We start from the raw sequence: 23,171 nt of genomic DNA on the forward strand, positions 1-23,171 counted from the left end.
CATAACTGTAAATGGAAAGAACAAGGAAGTGGTATCAGTCTGCCTAATAGATGAGATACCAAAAGTAGAATGAAGAAATAAGAACTTTCATTCAGAATATTAAAGTTCTCTTCTAATGATGTCCTTTGAAAAGCACCTAAAATTCTTTTATCCTTGTCAGCTTGTAAATGAAAAGTCTTAGAGTTCCAAGATGCAGAAGGATGGATGCTGAAAGGGAAATATCTGAATCTTTAAAGACAAATAATTAATTCTCCATGTAGATTAGATGCAGGAAGTATGTGAAAAAAATATACCAAAGAAAAAAACAATTAAAGAAAATAGAAACTTCTCTAAAAATCAAACCTTTTTCATTAAAATTTGGGATGCTGTAGAACTGTCTCCTCTTTTCTATTAAGATGACATATTACAAGCAAAATATTTGGGACATGTCTAAACTGCATCAAAGCATAATAGAACTTTGACCATGACAGCATAATGCAAGTGATTATATCTCATTAAAATTTGTCACTCTTACATGTAAACTGAAGAATGACAAACTGAAAGCTAGCTATAGTATCACAGGTTGATTGCAAGGCATCTGAAGTCCTCATTGAAAGATCAGTTGCTTGAAGCATTTATTAATAATATGTAATGCAGGATGACTATCAGTAGGGCCAAGTCTGAGACTGCACAAAGCTACTCTTGTTTAATGGGAGGAAACCAAAAAACTTCAGAGTAACAATCAGAACTAAGTAAACTAAGCCTGAGCAGCAGATAAAATCCAATACAAATCAATCCTTTTGAGTAGAACTATTCATGGGCCTTATGAGAAACATCACCAACTCTATGTTCAGGAAGATGCCTTGTTACTGTTATGTTCAAAGGGAATCCTTGCACGGACAAACTTACCCAAAATGCTTGTACCAGAATGCCTAAAGACAGTCACATTACAAAAACTTCATTAACCAGAAATACAAATGAACCCTGAATCATTCATAACAGCATCTTCCCATGTGGATTCTCTGATGTCGGTCTAGGATGAAGTCACACTCCTGCAAGGATACTAATATAATGACACTCATTTTTGTTTATATTTTTGAGACTCACATTCAAAGTGATTGAAGTTGGCATTAGGATTCAAAAGTTACTGAGGAGACCACAAATCCTATATGAAATATGATTACCTAAGACTGTTTCTTTAAGAAACCAAAAGGTGCTATTGTGAAAAAAACCCCCCAAAAATCATGCCACCATTTTCAGGGAGCAACTGGCCAATGCTCTTTGTCATATGGTTTAGTTTTAGTTAGTACTGCAAGGAGTAGGGCTTTTGATTTGATGATCTCTATGGATCCCTGCCAACTCAGATATTTTATGATTTTATGATTTTAAGTACTGCATTCTAATTGTCTCTTCCTTAGCACTCAAAGACTCAGTGATTTGCAGGGTAAAATAATGCGAGCAAGACAAGTGTTTAAAAACCATACTTTCTCTAGAGATGAACAGACAGGAAAGGACATGATAAAAGTACAAATGAGTTCTAGGAGGGAGTAGTAAGATCAGGATTTTTTTCCCTTCTCTACTAACAGAATGCTAAAGTACATTTTCAAAGGAATTGAAGGACTTTATATTGAAACCTAATGTTTGCTTTCAGAACTCCCTATCATGAGTTGCAACTATATCTGAAGCTATTGTGATTAAAAAAAAAAAAAAAGTAGCATTTCAAAGAGAGCAAAACTATGTGCCTTACAAAAAAAAAAAAAAAACAAAACAAAACCCAACAAACCAAAAAAACCCCAAAAACCACAAACCAAAAAACATCCAGAGAAATAGCATATGGAAAGAGAGAAATAACTAATATAAAAAGCATAAACCAGCTTCTAAATGCGAGAAAGACAAATTTTAGCAGAACTATACTGTCAAAAAGCAAAGACTCACTATTTCTACAATGTTTCCATGTATCAAAATCCATCTTGAGGCTCCCAGCAAATGTATGGGGTCTTATAATTACTACACTTTTCATAGTGGTAAGGGATCTTCTTTTAAAATTCTTTATATTTTTAAGACAGAGCAATTGTTTCAAGAAAGATAGTCATAAACTTCACCTTCCAGCTGGCATTGCTTCCCAAGAAACAGCAGGACACAAACAGCGGCACACAACAGGCACACTCACAGATTGCACTTCAGTAATCACAGAGACCCTACCTATCACTGTTACACTCTTCTTTAAAGTCTCTGCAAATTCCTCCTTAATAATTCTGAGTACTCAAGCACAGCACAATTTAAAATCAGCCCAGTGCTCTCTTTTGACCTAATAATGAATACCTAGAAGCTGCTTTAACCAAGAGATCAGAATCCTTCTGAAAACCTGTATTTCTCAGCACATTTCTCTGACCGCAGAAGACACAATTACAAAAATCCCTTAAAAACATCACAATGTGCTAAGGAAAGCTTGTATGTCTGTCCTTAAACACACCTCAGTGAAGCACAGTCTAAACTAGAAGTACTCCCAAGTAGCAAATCTTCCTCACATAGCTGAAAGAAACCATGAGATTTTTTTTCTGTAAAATTGAAAAAGAATCCTCGCAGGCTGAACAGAAAAACTGAGGCTTTTTTTGCTCTTCTGCGATCTCCAAACTGCTTCCTCCATGACCAACAACTGACCTTGCACCAAAGGCTGGCATCTGCCTGGTACCTGCCTTCTGGTGTCACTGACACCTTCAGCTGGCAGCACATGGCCATGGCTAAGGGAGCAACCATGGCAGGGCAGCCATTTCCCTGGCTTCAGGGCCATGACACACCATAGGCTTGTGTATTTCTGTGTGCACACATGTGATCTTGTATTATATTACAGTACTTCCCTTTTGTTACATGGCTCTGTATTTCATGGCTATAAAGACTCCACAAATTACGGCATTGTAAGTTTTAAAAGAGCTTATTAGATGTCTGGTTGACATATAATTAAAATGCAATCAAAGTAAGGAGGATATTTGAACTTAAACTATTTAAGCTCTTGCAAATGACTATCTAAATGGAAGTTCATTTTTATTTCTAAGGCATAATCTATGAAGTACTCTGGGCTGAGGACCTCTGCTCTCTATGAGATACTGCCAGTAGTTGCAGTAATTATTTGTTTACAAAAATTAATGCCTAAACCCCTGAGAATCCCATTGCATCTCTACTAAGCATCTAAGTTAATATTCTGCTTTTCTGGGAAAAAAGGGAACACACAAGTTTTTTTCTGTTATGACTTGAACATCTAGTGCAAATCAGAACATAGAACTCCATCAAAGGATAACCCACTTAACTAAGAATAGGTCTTTCTCAACCCTAGGACCTTGTGGAGCAGGTTTCTTTCTTCTTGGGGTTCTTGAGAGTTGTTTATCAAGAGGGAGATTTAGATGCAAAATGTCCACATGCTTTAGATCTCTCATGTGGTAGACTGCATCAAGGAGAAGTGAGTTTGGACTGAAAAAATGCGGATGCTATTTATGTCAAGGACCTAAACAAATATTTTCTTTAGGCTGCTGCACAGAGTCTGAAGACAAAATAGCCAGACAGTAGAGGAGTATAATTTATACGGAAGAGTTACTTCTCAGCAATGAAGGTTTTAAGGAGAGCTGGCAAATAAGATAGATTTGATGAAGTTCTGCTTTGTTCAGGGGAAGACATATTTTCAACATCTTGTTAAATGTAATTTGAAACAAGATGTGTGACTTTTTCTGGCACAGAAATTCCTCTCATTTCCCATCCAATGGTTCTTGTCAAATTAGGCTGCTTGGAGTTATAGGCAAGGAACATTTCTGTCATTTTCTCTTCCTTGGGGAATCTAGCGCAATATAAGTGCAACAACAAAAACATAGGCATCAATTTATTATATGTATCCTATTTTACCTACAATAACCTCTCTGAAAAGCTACCATCATTTCTGTTTTAAGGAGTGCTCTCTGTGAAGAATGAATTTTACTCTCTAGCTTTCTATTATCACAGAAAGTTTTATGCTGTACTGCCAATATTCATATTTCCCATTGTTCTGATTTTTTTGGATGAAGGATAAAAATGTAAATATTGAAAAATTTTCTCTGTTTTGTACAAACAAAACCAATGAAGAACACTGATGGACTGCATGAAGGGGGAAGAAAAGTATATTTAAAAATAGCACTTACATTTCTTTCCTAAACCATTAAAAGAGATTGTTTTTTCTTAGAATATTAAATAAAAGATTGAAGCTTTAGAAATTCATGACATTTAGGGCTAAATAAGATTTCTAACATGTATAACTCATGAATAATTTTTTAGAAGGAAATGTAAATTAAATTGAAATAACAGGGTTGTACTTACTGTAGCTAATTCATCAAATTTTCCAAAAAGTTCATTCAGCAGCTTCACCAGCTCTTGGGCAGTACACTGTGATGCCAAACTAGTGAACCCCACAATGTCTGCAAATAAAATACTGTAAAGAAGTAAAGAGACACAGATAAATCAGTAAAGATCTTCACATTCTTGTTACTCTCTTTCACAGCAAAAATGTAACCCAAAGCACAAACTCCTGAAATACTATCAACAAAATGCTAGATGTAAAAAAAAAAAAAGGAAAATATTCAGAAAAATAAGCATTAGTCTGGAGTTGTCAACTGTTTTAGAGAACTCTCAGACACTTGCAATTGCTAAATACCTACCTGGCAGATGAGGTAAAGCACCTCATTCATAGAGTGCCCAATAAATACTAGGAGTATGGTGAACAATTTTTTCTCTTTGCAGCTAGGATCTCCTCAGCTAAATTGGTTTCAGAGACAGTTTTGCACTGCTAGAGTTCCACAGGCAAACAGATAAACCTTGCTTCAGGTTTACTCTGTACTGAAAGACAGGGGTTAATAACTTCAGTGCAGTAGCTCTGAAGTGGCCTTGTGGCCTGTGATGATGCAGTAGCTGCCTGTGAGGAGCTAGAATCCACAATGTCAAGCCAGTATTCTCTGCACTGTGCTGCCTAGCTCAGGTAAGTGTCCAGCTTTAATCAGTATTAGCGAGGTTTTAATGTCCAACAGTTTAATCTGCTTTAACAATCCCTGCTAGTCAGTGTTGATCACGGGAGATATTTTAAATAAGTGCAGGTACCATTGTGATTGACAGAATAAAAATTCTTGTGTAAGTCACAAAACTCAAGAGAGTATGGTGCTGTGATCCTTTCAAATCTTTAGATTCCTTCTTTTGGTAGAAGCACAGGATCAGCTGCAGGAACACACTGCATTTATCTCCAACACCCAGACTAGAAATACCAAACAATTTATGAAAGCACTAATAAACCATCCCATTATATATATCATAGGTATAATTGATGTAGTGTAAAACTTAGTTTGCTAACTGTATCTTGAATTAAACATTATGTGCTCCCATTCACCTCAGCAAATCTTCACTCTTAAGATAAAAAAGCAATACTAGAAAAGTAGACCTAATAAGTCCTGTTTTCCAGTCTTCATAACCAAATCTCAACATTCCTAATATGTTACAAAAAATGGCAAATACAACTCCTCACTCACATCCTACTTCTATAGTTTCATTTAACCCAGTTGTTTAAATCCCTTGTCCACCACAGCAGGTAACTAGCATATCCCAGCACAAAACCAACTCATCCAAAGTTCAATTTGAAGTTCAGTTTGTAGACTTAGGTCTACAAACACAGCCTTTACGTTGTCATTTTAATCCTTGGGGAAGTATCTCCACTCAGTACTCCTTGAAGAATGCCTTATGAGAACTTTGCTCAAGATTGCCCTGGTTCAAGGAAAAAATAGTTATTCCATTCCCATGCTGTTTAAACATAACAAAAAGGCTTCTTACAATAAAAAGTTTGCATTTGTTGAATTTTACTGATTTACATCTCTGCTATCATAAAAGTGAACCAGTCAAGCAATGGGTAAAGTAAAATGCATTAACAGAGTTCAATAACACCTGCATATTAGCCCTGAAAGATCTAATTATTCTCTTAATTCTTTATTGATGTTCTTGTTGTTTGATGGCCCTAGGGCTTTCTGGAAATTCAGAGTTACCTAAATTCCTTGAAGATTTTCAAAAACACTTAAATGTGCATCAATGTCTTTCATACATTTTTGCTTTATGGCTGTTTTTCTTTGTGGCCTAAATTCACATCAGAACTTACAAAGTTTAAAAAGGCACAGAGGAAAAAACAACAACTAAAATTGCTGCAATCCAGTATGTCATGTAGTTTCCTGATACTAATTCAATACTATTAGCATGGAGGGGGAGTGTGGATGTTACTTTATAAAAATAACGTCTGATAGCCTCTCTGCCATTTTACATCTCATCTATTCTACACATTTTACATTTTGATTGGTTTTACTTTTCTATTTCCATTTTAAATATGGTAGTCCACTTTTTTTCACTGTCTAACCACACATAGAGTAACAGTAATATTTCCAGCAGCACCAACGTCCATTTGCAAAAAAAAAAAAAACCCATGACACTGGGAGGGGGTTAGGCCTTTAAGGTAATAACAATGTTATCTCATTACCATGGTCTTTAGCAATGAGGAACATCTATATACATACAAGCCACAGATGTTCTGTGTTTGTGAAAACTATGTCTTAACAGGTAACAGAGCAACCATTACATCACTAACACATACACTTAGATCAAAACCTCTCTATTAGTAAAACACCGAAAATAGAAAACAGGTTCCTACATAATCATTCAGTTAAGAAGAAAGTTGTTTTACATATAGGTACCTTAGTAGGTCAGTATGAGATCCTTGCTAATCCTTTAAACATTTAAAGAATACTTAGTCCTCAGCACTTGATTCAAAACACTGGTCATTGTACAAAAATGTGAAGTCCGTAAAAGCAGCCACAATACAGAACTGAACACACCATTGAAAATCTAGTTAAAAATAAGTAATTATTGTATGCTGAGAGACAGATGTTCAATTTTGCTTGTGAAATTTTTAATACTGTAGTTAACTACATGTATACATTTTAAAGCTTATTAAATAGGTTAGGTAATATGATCATTGTTACACTTTCTTTGTTTTTACAAAATTGCCAACTCTTTTAATTAAAATATGCAAAGCATAACTCTCATGTCTGGACATGGCACAGATGGGGAAATGCTGTGAGTAGAAGTTCTTCCTTTTATTAAAGAAAATCTGCTCCTTTTTGCCACCATGAAATATTACAATCATAGTAACTGCTGCACTTTGTTTGAAAGTAGGCTGAAATGCCAGGGACTAGACCTGATTTTGCAGCAACAGTGGTAGGAAACAGCCAGTGGAGGAGCAGGGGATTTTCCTACCCAAAGTGGCACTGCAAGCCTGCTGCTTCCATGGTCTGTTCTCAGGGGTGGCAGTGCTGAGGAGAGCACACACACATAGAGCTCTACTATTCAAAAAAATGGCATTGAAGCTCAACATCTGATTAATTTTATTTTAGTTGGTGAACTGACCAATATTATCTCTTCTATTTCTTCACCCATCTGTGTCCATCTATAGCCTCTTCCCATATTACTTGTACTACAAGTATTGTGGGGCAGCACCAACACATACTCTCACTGTACAACATCTGAAAAAAATTAGAGTAGTATCTTGGTCTGTGAAGGGGAGCCAAATTACCTAATTGATGCAATAAACTTTTTTCCCCTCTGTGTTCTGCTCAGTTTTTGGGAAGTAAAGGACAAGAAGGCTTTTATGAGGAGATGGCAAAGTCAGTCATAGGGAATGACAACAGAATTGAATTCTTGCTATGGCCATGAAATCATAATGGTATTAAAGAGAGAAATTATAAGATATACAGGGCCAGAATTCCAGTCATAAACCCAAACTGTTTCCATGGCCAAATGTATTCAAATATTCTCAAATTCTAAGTCTCCACATTAGCACTGAAATCCCCTTTCCTCTGTTTTGGATATATTATTCACACAAAAATATTGAAAGTTTTAAATTTAGGCCATGTCTAACATACTCAGAAAAGTTAGAACGAAGCAGCTACAGGAGTGACATCAATGTTAAAGCCCATCAATCACTCCTCCAGATATACTCATTGAAGAGCAAAGTAGTCTTGTTTCACAGTAACTTAATCTGTAATTGCTGTGGAGGTTCACATCCTCAGAGAGGATTAAACTAGAGTAAACTATTTATACATGAAATATTCCTCATAATTGTATGGTATAAAAAGGAACACTTCATCATGATTGCCGAGTAATTTTATTTTTAAAAATGTAAATGTTGGCATATATAGAAACAAGAAGTGAGAAGCTACCAATTAACAATTGTTTTTCTTAATGACAATCAGGGATGAAACTGTCCCTTCTTTAATTCCACACAATAAAACAATTTGATTCCACAGAATTAATAATGCCATTGGGCACTTCGGTGAAAAACCAAAAAAACCCAATCTCATTTAAACTACAACTATTAATGAAAGAAGAGAAATGAAAGTGGAAAGAAATGGGAAACAAAGAACAAATGTTACTTCTGCTTACTCAGCACCATAATTTGCACGTGATTCAAGAACTGCTCTTCCTTACAAGCAATGTGAAGGTGTTGGTTAGGAGGGCTAGGTAGCTCTTACAGTGCTGCAGCTAGTGTTGCCTCACAACCCAGGGCTCAGTAATGCTCCATGATCTTGTATGGCACAGAGATGAGACTGACTAGACTATAGGTTTCCATATTTTCTGCTTTCCCCTTTCTAGAAATCAGGGTTATATTTCCTTATTTCCAGTCATTAAGGACTCACTTAACCTCACTGACATGACTTTTCAAATATGATAGATAGTGGATTAGGCACTATCTGCCAGTTCCCTCAGAGCTCACAGATGAATCTACTCAGGTTCCATGGGCTTGTGCACATTCAGGCTCCTTAGATGGTCTTGAACCTGATCCTCTCTTGCAGCGGGCTCAAGGTGTTCATTCTCTCAGTCCCTGTATTTGTCTTTTTTCACCAGGGAGGCATGGCAGGGGCACTTGCTGTTGAAGAATGAGGCATAGAAATTGTTGAGAACCTCAGCCTAGCTGAGAAAAGAGAACTTTGTCCAGGCTAGCCAGGTCTCCTATTTCCTATTGGAGAGAGTCCAAGTTATGCCTAGTCTTTCTTTTGCTTGCAACATATCTATAGAAGCCCTTTCTGTTACCCTCAATATCCTCAATATCCATGGCCAGACTCAATTCTATCTGGGCCTTGGCTTCCCTAACCTTGTCCGTAACTTCCTGTACAATTCCCCTGTTTCCTTTCCAGGCCACCTATCCTCATTTCCACTTCCTGAAAGTCTTTTTTTTTTTTTTCCTCTGGGTTTGCTCAGCAGCTCCTGATCCATCCACGATGGTCTCCTAGCATTTTTGCCTGATTTCCTCCTTGTTGGATGCATTCTTCCTGAGCTTTGAAGAGGTGATCCTTGAAATTCAGCCAGAATTCTTGGGACCCTTTGCCATCCAGGGCTCTATCCCATGGGACAGGACTCAGCAGGTCCTTGAAGAGGCCAAAGTCTGCCAGCAAAGTGAGCTTGCTGTGTACCCTCCTCACTGCCTTGAGGTTCTTGAATCTCCCCATGTTCTGATCGCTGTAGCCAAGGCTGCCTTGGAGCACAGCATTCCTCACCAGCTGCTCCATCAGGGTGAGCACAAGGTCCAGTACAGAACCTTCTTGTTGGCTCTTCAACTGCTTGTGTACATAAATTGCTGTTGACATATGTGAGGAACCTCGGGGATTATGTCCTGCTGTGCTGTCCATCCAACAGATATCACAGTGGTTGAAACCCCCCATGAGGACCAGGGCTTGAGAGCATGAGGCCACTTCTGTCTGCCTATGGAGGGCTGCATCCACACCATCCTCCTGACAGGGTGGCCTATAGCAGACCCCCCCTATAACATCCCCTGTCCCTGCCCTTCCTCTACTCTTCACCAACAAGCTCTTCTTGGTGGGATCCTTATCCCTCCCTGTAGTTCCATACACTCCAACTGGTTATTGACATGGAGGCTACATCCCCTTCTCATGTCCCCTGCCTGTCTTTGCTTAAAAGCCTAAAACCTTCTATTTAAAAACTTGTGTCATAGGAGCCATCCTACCATGTCTCCATCACACCCATGGTATCATATCCACACAGGCCTGCGCACATCTATAGTTCCTCTTGTTTCTTTGCCATACTACATGCATTTGTATAGAGGTGTCTGAGCCAGAACCCTGATAAAGCGGACTCACTGGCTGAAGTATCTGGAATGCCTTTGCACTGTTCCAAGCATCCATTCAGGGTGTTGACACCTGAATGTCAGGACTAGAAGGAATAGGTGCCCCCATCCTCTGACTAATCTTATAAAAGCTCCCTGCACTAGTCTGGCAAGTCCCTGACCCAAGATAGTTAATCTCTTTGTCAGATGAGCCCTATAATCCCTTAGTAAACCAGGCCTGGCAAACTGAGTCCCATGGCCTAAGCAAGTAAAACCATCATTTACCGATCATACAAGGATTTTATCAGTAAATTCACAGGATTAGGAAGTTTGGCTAATGTGGTAAAAACTGAAATCACTTTGGTTTTTAGACAGACAAGTTGTTAGCAATCATAAGTTGCAACACCACATTAATATTCTAATATATCCTAGGGGGAAAAATAACCAGTTGAGCAGAGGTTTCTCAAATTTCTTCTGTGAACTTGATTTTAAAGTCTGCGTGATGCCATTGTGTTTCAGGAGCAGTGCTGTCTTGGTTTAGAGGCTTGCTTGCTCCTATGGCTGTCTGCTTGCTTATAAAAACTTAGAGAACATATACTGAGTGTAACTGAAATGCAAGAGAGTAGCAGAATGAGACTAGTTAGAAATATTTCCTTCTGATTGCTTTATTTGAGATGCAAGGCACACTTTTTTCACTGGTTTTCTCTCTCAAGGTAAAATGGTTACTCTTTCTGTGACTTAAAATCTCCATTTGTCCTCTAGCACCTGCTCATAGATGACCACAATAAGCACTTGTTGATACAGCTACACGTGGATTAGTATTGCCTTCCTTCTTCTGCACAACCATAGCAAGGCTGAAAGTTTACTCTCCAGTCGTACTGCACTTACTCTCATCTAGTAAAAGAAGTGTAAAACTACTGGAGTTGTTAGGTTTCATTTGTGTGATAGTATTTAGTTATAAATTTTTAATCAATTTTTAATTGAATCTTAGAGTGTAGCTTAAATTCTCCCCACTAAAAACATGGCCTGTTTTTACATAGTCACCTTCTACATTTAATAGGAAAATTAGTTTATTTTTAACAAAGCTACCCATTTTTAATAAATAATACTTTATATACAAATAGCTTATTTTAGTTATCAATAAAACAAAATGATTTTAAAATAATTATAGCCCAAAGATTTTGAAATATGCATCATCTGAAGAAGGGGATTATGGAACTGCAAAAGTCAACAATTTTACATATAAATTTCTTCAGAGGAGTTTAGTTTGTTATAGAATATTTCTTGTTGCAATGTGCCTGTCCCTCTGATCTTATGATACTTCTTTCTTAATGAAATGCATCTAGATTTCTGAAAACATAATTTTTTAAAAAAATACTGTAATGACAGTTCTTTCAAGTAAAGTGTTACAAGGAATTACATCTACCGTTACCAATGAAGGGCTCCTGCTAAGCATCACACACAGAAAACACATATAAACTAACTAAAACATAAACTAAGCTAAAATTGACATAAATTTTGTATGACTGCTTTCCCCACAGACTAGTGCAACAAAGCACATGACAGATAAAGTGTAACTATAGATTTGTAATCATTGAAATGCAGTGTTTTTGTTTTGACTGTTCATTCCACTCCTTATTTGCTAATGACACAGACAGGGAGTTAGTGCACCATCTACAAGTTCATGAATGACACCTAGCTATATGGTGTGGTTGACAACATTGGGGGGCAGGGATGCCATCCAAAGGGACTGGATGGGCTAGAGAGGTGGGCCTGTGTGAGCCCCATGAAGTTCAACAAGACCATGTGCAAGGTCCTGCACCTGGGTTGGGGCAATCCCAAACATGGATACAAATTGAGGCATTAGTAGATTAAGACCAGCACTGCTAAGGAGGGCTTGGGGGTGCTGGTGGATGAAATATTGGACATGGGTCAGCACTGTATGCTTGTGGCCCAAAAAGCCAAAAGTATCATGTTACACATGAAAGGAAATGTGGCCAGCAGGTGGAGGGAGGTGATTCTGTTCTCTCATGAGACCCCACCTGAATTTTCAGCACAGGAAACACATGGACTGGTCAGGGTGTGGTTGTTCAGCCTGGAGAAGAGAGGGCTCCAGGGAGACATAGCAACCTTCCAGAGCCTAAATGGGGTATACAACAGAGCTGGAGATGGACTTTTTATCTGGATCTCTACTGGTAAGACAAGTGGGAGTGGTTTTAAACTAAAACTGGGTAGATTTACATTAGATACAAGGAAGAAATTCTTCACTAGGAGGGTGGAACAGGTTTCACAGAGAAGCTGTGGATACCCCATCTCTAGAAATATTCAACCTTGGGCCAGTAAGCTTTTGAGCAACCTTATGTAGTGAAAGATGAACCTGGCTCAAACACAGAGACTGGACTGGATGATCTTTAAAGACTCCATCCTACTCAAACCATTCTATGATTTCATTATTCCAATGTTTAATGGAAGTTTCCTGAGGACTTTTTTTTAAAGTAACCTGGACTATTTGGTTTGAAACACCAACAGATCTTTCTAACCTGTTATTATATAAATTCTGAACAAAAGACAAGCAGCAGTACAGTGAACAAGTTCAAGAAAGGAAACAGTATAAACAGACATTTCTCTCCTCTGTCACAGGGACAAACTGGTTCAGCACTGGCATTTGAGTTACATACATCATTATCTCATACTTCTTGACAATCTGAAACATTTCTGTGTTAACAAGCCCAGAGTTATCACTCCAGGACCTTCTGTATTCCTGTTTTCTCCGCCCATGATCCCAGCAGGTAGGCATAGCCAGCACCTGAACAGTGACTGCAGTCCTCCTGCACTGCAGCGGGAAGCAGCTGCACCTGCTAGAACTGAGTGCAGAAAGCCTGCGTCTTGGTTTAAAAGATTTAAGCTGCTTCCCAAGTGTGAGTATTGACAGAGCAACTCTTTTGTATGTCACTCTATGGGGCATTCAGATGGAGAAGTCCTGCCAAGTTACACAAGAGATTTGACAGCTTGTAGGTAGTAAATGTTCAGTTTTAAGAGTATTCATTCATGTGCTTTGTGCACTTGAATAGTCCTGCTGTTTTCAGTGGAGCCACTTGTATAAACAAGTGCTCTACAAAATAAGGACGGGTTGTATGCCCTGGTTTTTATTTTCATTTAGGCCATTTCTTTAATTAAAGTACAACTTACAGTAAAAGTGGTATTTTAATGGCACATGGCGCCTCAGAAGGTAACCTGCAGGACTCTTTTTGCCTCAAAGGTAAAACATAAGGGAAGTTTATTAATGATTTTATGTGTGACTCACTTCAATGTTTAAGAAAAATGTGCTCTCTAAAATTAAAGAGGGCTGTTAAAAATAAAAACAAAGGGAGGCTGTGTTTTTTATATAATAATAATTCACAAAAACTAGTTCACTGTGAAGTCTTACAAGTTCAGAACGACTAGATACAGAAGTCTGTCCATAGGCGTCCCAATCACAGCTTTTTAAAATGTTAGAATGGTCAAGTTAAAATAAAAAAAAATTATTTAAGGTCTGATGTTTTCTGAAAGACAGGACAGACCACAGATATTTGCTCATAAATATCTGCAGATTGTTTTCTGGCTTCAAATTGAGTCTCAAGGACCTCTAAAATGCCACAAGGAATCTTTTTATTAGTAGCTTTGAAATCAGGCAGTGTGTTTCCTAAAAGTAGTATCTCTCCTTACAAAGCGTCCAGTTCTATTTCACGCTTGCAAAAATAAGGCTAAATGAAACTGCTGTACCTGAGGCCCAAGAAATTTTTAGTTGTTCAATGTTCACTTTCTTTTTATCTCTTCAACATTGTTTGAGTCATAGAATGAAGCAAGAAGTTGTGTGTTAATATAGGAAGCCAGCCATATCCTTATTCATCCATGAGTTGAAACAGTTTCATGAATATTTAACATCCATTCCAAAAGAGACAAACAACAAAATGTGCTGAGGTTTCCATATAGGGCATATATTTGAGCTGAAACTCAATTTGAAATTTTCATAATTGAATTATAGGTCCATGGAGAGATTAAGTCAGGACTAGTGAGCTTTTACAATGGACTCTGTACCTACATATGTGATCTGTAAATTTCTTAGCCCTGTATGAATAAGGCAAGAAAGAAATATTAATCTTAAATTTCTTAACCTAAGCTTAGAGAAAGCATGTCTCCATGTTACAAAACATATTTCTGAGCACCACCGAAGAGCTGGTCTGTTGGGTAGCCTTTACGTGTAACTTGACATCTGGTTCCCACATCTTTCATGGAGTCCTTGTCTGGGTCTACCCCAGTAAAAACCACTTGTACTGTAGCCTGTGTACTGTAACAGCTTGTGGACTGTATACAGATTATTTCCTTCTGATAAACCACAGATATTTTATTAGTTGTAATTATTTTAGTTTTCTGATTGTTGAGTTTATTGTCCTCACTGGGCTAATGCTATATCGGATGTGTATTTGCATATCTTATTTTGCATAGTGCATTTGCATTAGGTTATTGGTCTCCATTTAAAATGCATGCCCTCATTTTTTACTGCACAGCAATTCTGTTCAAAAACTTTACAAGGTAGCAGATATACTACAGATTTCGGAAGAGCTGATCAAAGCATGACAGAGAACAGTGAGTTGCAGGCAGTCATTCAACAGCTATTGGGTAGCTGGTAAAATATTCACCAACTAATTTATAAACCAGTGCAGTTGCATGGTTATCTGAAATATGCCAGTACTTTTCCCCAGTCCATTATTCACTTCTTACAGAGATATGTGTATCTCCACTGTAACATGCTTTTCTGGGAGGAAGTAAAGAAAGTAGCTGTATGAATGTATTTTTTCCACATGTAAGATTAAATATTCTTTGCCTTTTTTGTCAGGCAGCTATTTAGAAGACTGAAACAGATGCTTTCTGATACTTATGAGTGTATTTTTTTTGCTGTTAGTTTTTCAACAGATAAGGAATGGAAAAATCATGTAATCTACTAATTGCATGCTTCCTTCAGACTATCTTTTCTGAAGAAAAATGTTCTGATACTACCGGTATTTTCAGGGAGAAAAAGAAAGCATTGCAAAAAGAAAATGCAGCTTATTTTCTATTTTCCACTGTGTAGCTTTGGAGTTATAAACCACTGGAATATAGAATTATAGAGGGGCTTTTTGTCGGTTTGTTTTAATAGCAGCACTTTACAGAGCAGCACTTCACTTAATCTGAAGAGGACAATTCACAAGAATATAGGAGTGATCTCTCAGGTTTACCTGTTACAGCACTGAACTGCCACTACCCAGAAGAAAGAAAAAAATGTTGTTTCCATCTCCTTAAGAAAGTTAAGCAAGCACTTATTATTGGCACTGGCCACCAGCAGCCCTGCCAAAAGGATGCTGTAGTGCTGTTCTTCACACTGGTGTCAGGGTGGCACCTGCTGGGAGTTCCCCTTTATCCTTCTGATCTACACAGTCACAAAACTTCTGCAGTGAAACTCTGGCCTACTGGGATGTGCTAGCCACAGACTGCTGGGTATTTATTGGACACATTTCACCCCATTTTTTAAATCATTATAGATTATAGAGTAGCTGCACTACTGAAATAAAAGGCAATAGAGTTTCTTATAAGTACAAACAGTGAAGGGAGGTCTGCTATTTTCAGTTCTCTTCCCTGAGGATCTTACTGTGACATTAAAATGACCCCATCTTACTTGGGCTTCATTTGCCCCAAATGTACCTTCTTAATGTCAGAGAATGAAATCACCTCTCCAGACAAGGCGTTTTGATTCAAAAACTTTCATGAACTCTACGTCAAAGCAGTGAATAAGCCACAAAAGTCTTAACAGTTATGTGAAAAAAACACCAGGTAGGAAAAAAGACAACTCCTGAGGTTATATTTCAAAAAGATCTTAGCAAAAGAGAGGACTCAGAAGCACTATAATCAACTGCAAAGCAATGCTTTCTAAGATGACTCTAAACAGTGTAATGAATGCAGAGACTTGTGAAACATACAAGATATAAATATACTAATCATGATATAACTATCAGTCTTACCTTGGCCCTGAATATAAGGGCAACCAACAGAAGCATACATGTGTTTCATAGCACTGTGAGGACATAATTTTTAGAAACAATTTTTGTAAGTATATTAAGGAATGTGATCACCAAAGGGTCAAAGTAGAAGACACCCAAGCATCAAAACCTGGCATGCCTGATTGATTAGAAAAACTGACTGCAAATAGACAGACAGGTTATCATTCAAAGATGGAAGGCTGGCAAGAAAAAGAAAAAAAAGTGCAAATGGTGTTGGTGAGGAATGCAACAGAATAAAACCATTTGACATGAACAAGGGAAAGTGAAGGAGTAAGACAGCTCACTTAGGTTTTGAATGTGTCCTTCAGGAGCTCTCAAGTCAGACCTTGACAATTGAGAACCATCAGATACTGTAAACAACATCATTTTCAGCATCGCTTTGGGGTAGTGTGCACTTAGAACCAATTTTAAACTGATTGTTAAAGACCAAGTTTTGTAAGCAAACTCATGAGATTAATATTATGCAAGATTTAACCATTAACATGAAGTAAACTACTAATTTATAATTCAGTTATGTTAAATTTTACAGTGTAAAACTGACCTAATCTGGCAGTCTTCTGAACAGTCTCATCACAGATATCTCTGATTCCCTTAGTGACAGAAATGCTTTTAGTTGCAACAACTTAGTCACTAGGAAGTGGTCCTTGCATTTACTAAAGCCAGCTCAATGGGAGGTAGACTAAATCTTGAGAGAAGAAACTTAGCAGTGGAGGATGGAGAGGAGGAGGTGCTGAAGTTTACTCCTTTGCTACATGAGTACACCATGCAAATCAAGGCAGCTCTGTGGCATCACTTACTAACACTGCACCTTGTTTAGTAAAAGGGTGACATCAACTGAACTTCTTTGATGCTGTTTTTGATGTGGAAGCAAGGCACTTGGCAGTAGTGTGATAAAACACAGACAAGTTCTTTAAGGAATTTGTTCTGGAGGCAAAGAAGAATAAAAAAAAAGAATGCACTTCAAGAAAAAGCAATATAAATGACAGAACTTGCACACAGTCAACTACTAAACAAGAGCAAGAAGTAGTACTGAGCCTTAGTCAATAATCTCTGGGGGGGTAATGCTCATGTGATGTGCACAAATACACATTTCTTTACATTTGCATTACACTTTCTTTCTGTGTTTCCATGCTATTACCCAGGAAAATCTATTAATTTAGAAGTAATTAATCTTACTATAAAAAAAAGATAAATGTGCAAAAACTACCGTGCAGAATAAATACTCCTGTTCACCCAAAACATAATACAGTACAAAACCAATGACTAGTCATTTGGAAAAAGCTGTCAGTCTCCCAGCACTACTATTTTAAGACATTTATTGATTCAGGCTTATCTCCTGATAAGATTATTAAATCTTCCTAGTGCACCCATTCTTCCACTCTGTATAAATGATAAATCTTCACTTTATTGCCTGTTTTTTTTCCTCTGAAACCTGAGTGCAATTATGCATCATTGTCCTTGTACTAAATATTCTTAGTTCTTTAGTTTATTTCCTGGGCTGCATCAATCCTACCTAACATTGTCATGCCTTTGAATGTAAATCTTGTGGAAAATCCTTTCAGGAGGCTTCAGGAAGTCTTCCTTCATTTCCATTGCAACATTTCTGGGCAAAAGGCTCATCAAGAGACGTTCCTAAAAGAAAACATAAGCAATATCAGTTTTGTGGTATAGTGTGTGACCATTATTCAAAGTTTTAAACTAGCAAACTGGACAATTTTCTCTTAATTTTTTCCTTAAAATGTCCGCAGCATAAATAATATGAACCATTTCTCTTAAACTCCTGCAAACTGTGTGGGTGTCTTTTTTTAAATCTTCTGCACTAAAAAAAAACAAACAATCCTAAAAAACCACAAAAAAAAAAAAAAACAACACCAAAAACCAAACCCCTATAACAAACCCAAAAAAAAGGCTGAAAAAGCCAGCTTCAAAAGCATATAATTTTCCATATTTTTTATTAACATTACAGCTCTAACAATAGCAACTTACTTTATTCTTAGCAGCATTTATCTGTCTGAGAAAGACTTCCCAGGATCATTTGCAATCCTTTTGTGTGTTCTATTTCTTCCTGGATATAATGGAAGTGTTACGTTACAAGGACTATGACAGCTGGTTATTAAGCAGTGAGAGTGGATGATGGATTTATCCACTGTCAAATTCAGTGGAACAGTACGCATGGTTTTAATGGCATCTTAGCCAGTGTGGCAATGTCTTTAATGAACTGCATCAGTACAAAACCCTGGCTAAACACATCTTCTTGCTATACTCACAGAGAAATTTTTAGCACTGGTCACTGATCTGCAATAAAAAGAGTCTCTAATATTATGGATATTGTCAGTGTTGACTATAAAGGCCCATGTAGGTTTTCCACATATTCTGTCCCATTCACAGGTACCATCTGGAAAATCTGCAGCTGCTGTTTTTAGGTGTTGTAAGGCGTCCCTAGATACGTACTCAAGATACCTACCTACATGCACACATTCATTCATTTTATTTTCACCCAGAAAATGCTTGCCATTTAAAATGCATTTCCAAGTTTATCCATCAGACCTGCTAGTTTCAGCCATTGCAACAGTCTGAACAAATTCACATAACCACATCTGATCTGATTCAGGAATCTCAGGTTCCAGATAACAATGGATGAGGCTAGGAGCAAGGAAGGTGTGCCCTTGGTGGAAGAGGATTAGGTCAGTGAATAATTCAGCAAACTGAATAGATGTAAGTCCATGGGCCCTGACAGGACACATTCACAAACTCACTGAGTGGGTTGTCAGATGCTACTGTAAGGCCGCTTCTAACAGTCAAACATGGTGACTGGGAGAAGTGATGCAAAACTGAAGAAAGAAAATGTCACTTCTCTAGCCAAGAAGAAGGACACAGGGAACTGCAGGCCAGTCAGTTTCACCTTGCGTCCTGAAAGTGATGAAGGATCTCATCCTGGAAACCAAGATGGTTAGATCAGATGACTTCCAGAGTGCCCTTCCTGCCTCAACTATTCTGTGATTCTGTTATCTGACAATCGAAAGCCACTGTAATGGCAGCTGCAAGATGTCACAGAAGTGCATATTTTGGTCAAACCTCATTCTCCTTTTCTTTCATCAATATTAAATAAATAAGAAGCAAAAATTAACACTGAGAAGAGTCTATTGGCAAGTGCTATTATGTTGCTAACATGCACACATTCACCAGATAAAGCCATTAAATAATACTCAAAGTTTATTCAAACGGTTTTTTATCTTAACAGTTTCTTCTGGAAGACACATTGAAAGAAGTAGTAAGTTAAACTTTGCAGAACTGCCCTGGTGACCTTTAGACTAAAGTTCTGTCATGTGTTTGTGGTGGTCACATTGTCTTGAGGTTAAGGACTGTTAGCTAACTCTATTTCCTACTCTTCTTATATATATGTAGCAGAATGTTCGCCACAGAAGAGCTTATCTGCCATGTCCATCAGCTGGTGCATAGCTCTAGACATTTTCCCCCTCACAAGAATTGGTGACATAACCCAGGCTGGACAGATGTTGAGCAGTGAGTTATCTCTGGCACCAGGGAGGTGAGATCCCCAGCTGACAATAAATATCTCACCATGACAGTGAGATGTAGGGAGATAAGCTAGGAATTCCTAACTGTGAGACACATTACTTTACTAACTATAAAAGCTATACAAACTTTCATGGAGATATAAAAGCTATACAAACACTCCCTGGAAATGTGCAGAACTTCTCCCACAAGTTCAGATGCAAGTTCTGCAGTTACATTCCTGGGAAGTGAGAGGAAGTATCCTATGTGTGCCCCACCAACAACTGGATGGTAAGCTACATGGAATCCTAATCTATACTATTTCTTCGCTAGCTGTAATATAGGGTACCTCAGTTGTGCACTGTGTGTTATCTGGTAGTAGTGTTTCTTTTGTTTATCCTGTGCAGTATGTTATCTGTTAAAGTCTTAAGACTGTTAAATTTGTGTTAATTAAATAAATAATTCATTTTGTAATAGACCTAATCAACCATTATTAAGAACGTGTGAGTGAGAGTGATCTGGGCTGCAGGCTACCCCCAACAGAGCTACTGCCAGAAATCTGAGTCAAAGACAGGACTTAAGCTCTCCTCTACATTCGTAACAATATAACACCAAGAATATTGCAAAGAATATTATGGACTTCAATATTTGTTGACACTTTACACATATAGCGATTTCCAATTAACCACAGCATCACTAAAAAATGGTTATTCACTCTAAATTTTATGTTGATTTAATTAAGTATAATTATATTTCTGCAACAGAATTGTATTTGGGTAACCCAAATTTTGGGTTACAATCCAAAACAAGTATTTTGCCCATAGTGGATCTTACGAAGCTCTGTTGACTGCTACTTGTGTCCTAAAGTTGATTTACTGTGTTAAGAGAAATAAACTAGGGTTATAAAAGGAGCTGACCACCTCTCCAGCAATAGAGAACACATACAAGAGATTAATTTGGTCAGATGGTTAAATTCTCTGGTGCTTAAGATGGCAAAACTGATTCTGGAATTTCATAAGTATTGCTCTGGATGAGAAATTTACAATGTCTGATAAGGACTAAATGTTCTCTGGAGCTTTGCTTGCAGTGAACACCTTAAACAAGATCTTCCCATTTTGCTGAAACGGATTAGTAAATTCCAAAACTGTTAAGGAGAGACTGGGTTTAGACTTCTGTTTCCTAGAAAGTCAAACTTAACCAGACAAGCAAGCAAACAAAAATTATACTGACAGAAATTATCTCTTCCAGAGAGCAGTGCTAACTGAATAGTTCTCCTATGGCCTGCAAACATAATTACAATACGTGAATAAAAAGCTCACAGATAATGTCTGCAGTGCGTGGCAAATAACATGCAATCCAGGGAAGTAATAAGAATCATTACTGTGAGGCAGCATTGGAGAGCTGTAGGATGCAGCACCTGACCACACTGAAATGTGCAGATGTCAGATGTATTAATTAAGGGAGGCTACAATAATGATTCTTATACACGTCAGGTTGACTATACCAAGAGCAGAAGGGAACATGTGAAAATCCTCTATCAAATTATGATGACTTGCTTTTTTTCATTAGAGATGAGAGTGAGCTAGAGATGAGATTAGAGATGAGACTCCTCACCAAGTGATGAAAGACTCACTTATGGCTTTCTCAAAGGGCAGCCAGTGCTAACCTTTGAGACCAAGAAGGGAAGCAGCAGCATGACTGTAAGCAGCAAGACTGCATGATTTGTCCCTGAAAGGGAGACTGGAAAATGTAAGAAAGAGCCCTGCAATGCAGAGTATCAAAACACTGAAAGTAAATTAAAGTCACCATCCAGATTTTTAGAAAGAATATAAGAAAATTCTTCTATTTACAGCAAAAGCTCATCTGTCAAGCAAAGCAGTATTGCTCTTCAGGTCAGACTAAGGAATGCTGAAGGACTCAGAGTTTTGGAGCAGCAAGATTGAATTCATGTACACAAAATATAGCTGTTGGTAGGTTTGGGAAGGGGCTCTGCCTAGATCTCTATTCAGCAAGTCCTACATTTTTTTTGTCCAATTTTTTCATTTGCTCCTGTATGGCTGATCTGATTATAAAAATAATCTGGAAACCAGGCCAAAAGGAAAACTAGGTGTGTAGGATAGTGCATTGAATGGAACAAGTGACAAAACCAATGGAAGACCATTCACATTTATGGTGACATTCAAGCTTGAGTGATTGTTGCCTCCAGCAGGGGTGGGTGATGACAGGAAAAAATAGAAAGAGTAACACAGGGAGCACTAATCAATTAGCAACAACTTTTACCAAAATAAAACAACACTCATGTTGCAAACCTTCTAATTGGTCACAAACTATTTTGTGTTGAGGTAGGCTCAACATGTCATATGTTCCTAATCACAAGGTCTAGTAGAAACAAAATGTTTCTACATTTTATTCTTTCTCAATGATTCACAATGCTTTTTTTTAGGATTATTACAGCTGTTTTCAGAAAATTAAATTTTGTCCACACAACCAACTTACACTATTTTAGGAATTTGTATTCTCGTGCTGTACATCTTTACTCAGCATTAAAATAGTCTAAAGTGAAATCACATGCTGAAAAAAAAATACTTTCAGAGACTGTAATTGTCAGTCAATGATTTTGCATTCCCTGCAGAAATCTCACTAAAATAAGAAAATCATAGATGAGGACATGCATCTCCTTCATTCACAACACTTTCCATTCCCAGTTCTGCTCTGGGATTTCAAATACCAAATTTAGCTGCCTCTGCCAATGGTATCATCCTGATTAATAAGGATTACTGCTCTACTAATAAAGACAGCTATTTTTGAAAAGGACAGTCAATTTAGAAAAACATTCAAATTTCTCTCTCCAGCAATGGAGCATCACTAGAAAACAGAGGAGGAAAAAACATTCATTTTGACCCCAAGGCAAGTCAAAATGTGCATACCAAACCAATCAGGAATTACTCAGTGTTACCTTGGCCCTATTTAACAGCTAGTACCATTATGCAAGTGACAAAGAATGAAAATATGCCAAGGCAAAGAAATGGATACGAAAAAAGTGTTTCCCATTGTTAATGGACAAAAAGACCCTTTGTTACTGCTTAGAACATCCTCAACCCTATTTACAAATACATAAGCCTGGACTGCAACTTTCTTTTTGCATTGGACCCAATAAAAAACTTTAATAGTTATTCAAGACTTGAGTAGACAAAGCCACACTTCACCAGACCTGGTGTCACTGGCAGTCCTGCTTTGAAGGAATGGTTGGGCTCAATGATGTCCAGAGGTCTGCTTTGACCACTGTGTATCAAGGTGCCTTCCTTGGTACACAAGGACCAGGAGAGGCAGGTGCCTGAAGCCTCCTGGGGAGCCCTGAAGCCATCTTGCTATCTCACCACACAGAAGTGGGTCTTCTAAAACAGAAGAGGAGCTTAAGGCTCAGCTTAACTCTAGGAGTTGTG

The 23,171-nt window shown here is 37.8% G+C and overlaps 1 protein-coding gene across 7 annotated transcripts in view; it reads right to left on the bottom strand.

Moving 5' to 3' along the window:
- Positions 1 to 23,171, bottom strand: part of ADCY1 (adenylate cyclase 1) — a 161,521-nt gene that overhangs the window by 75,846 nt on the left and 62,504 nt on the right. For all 7 annotated transcript variants that reach the window (XR_005259798.1, XM_038162996.1, XM_038163022.1 and 4 more), the window contains 2 exons: positions 17,729 to 17,847; positions 4,318 to 4,429 (listed from right to left, as the gene is read on the bottom strand). Coding sequence is in view for 6 of the 7 variants with exons in the window: in XM_038162996.1 (XP_038018924.1) it covers positions 4,318 to 4,429; positions 17,729 to 17,847 (231 nt within the window). In the remaining variant the exon portion in view is untranslated. The remainder of the gene's footprint in view (positions 1 to 4,317; positions 4,430 to 17,728; positions 17,848 to 23,171) is intronic.

Source organism: Motacilla alba, chromosome 2, assembly GCF_015832195.1.
Source record: "Motacilla alba alba isolate MOTALB_02 chromosome 2, Motacilla_alba_V1.0_pri, whole genome shotgun sequence".
Classification (NCBI taxonomy): domain Eukaryota; kingdom Metazoa; phylum Chordata; class Aves; order Passeriformes; family Motacillidae; genus Motacilla; species Motacilla alba.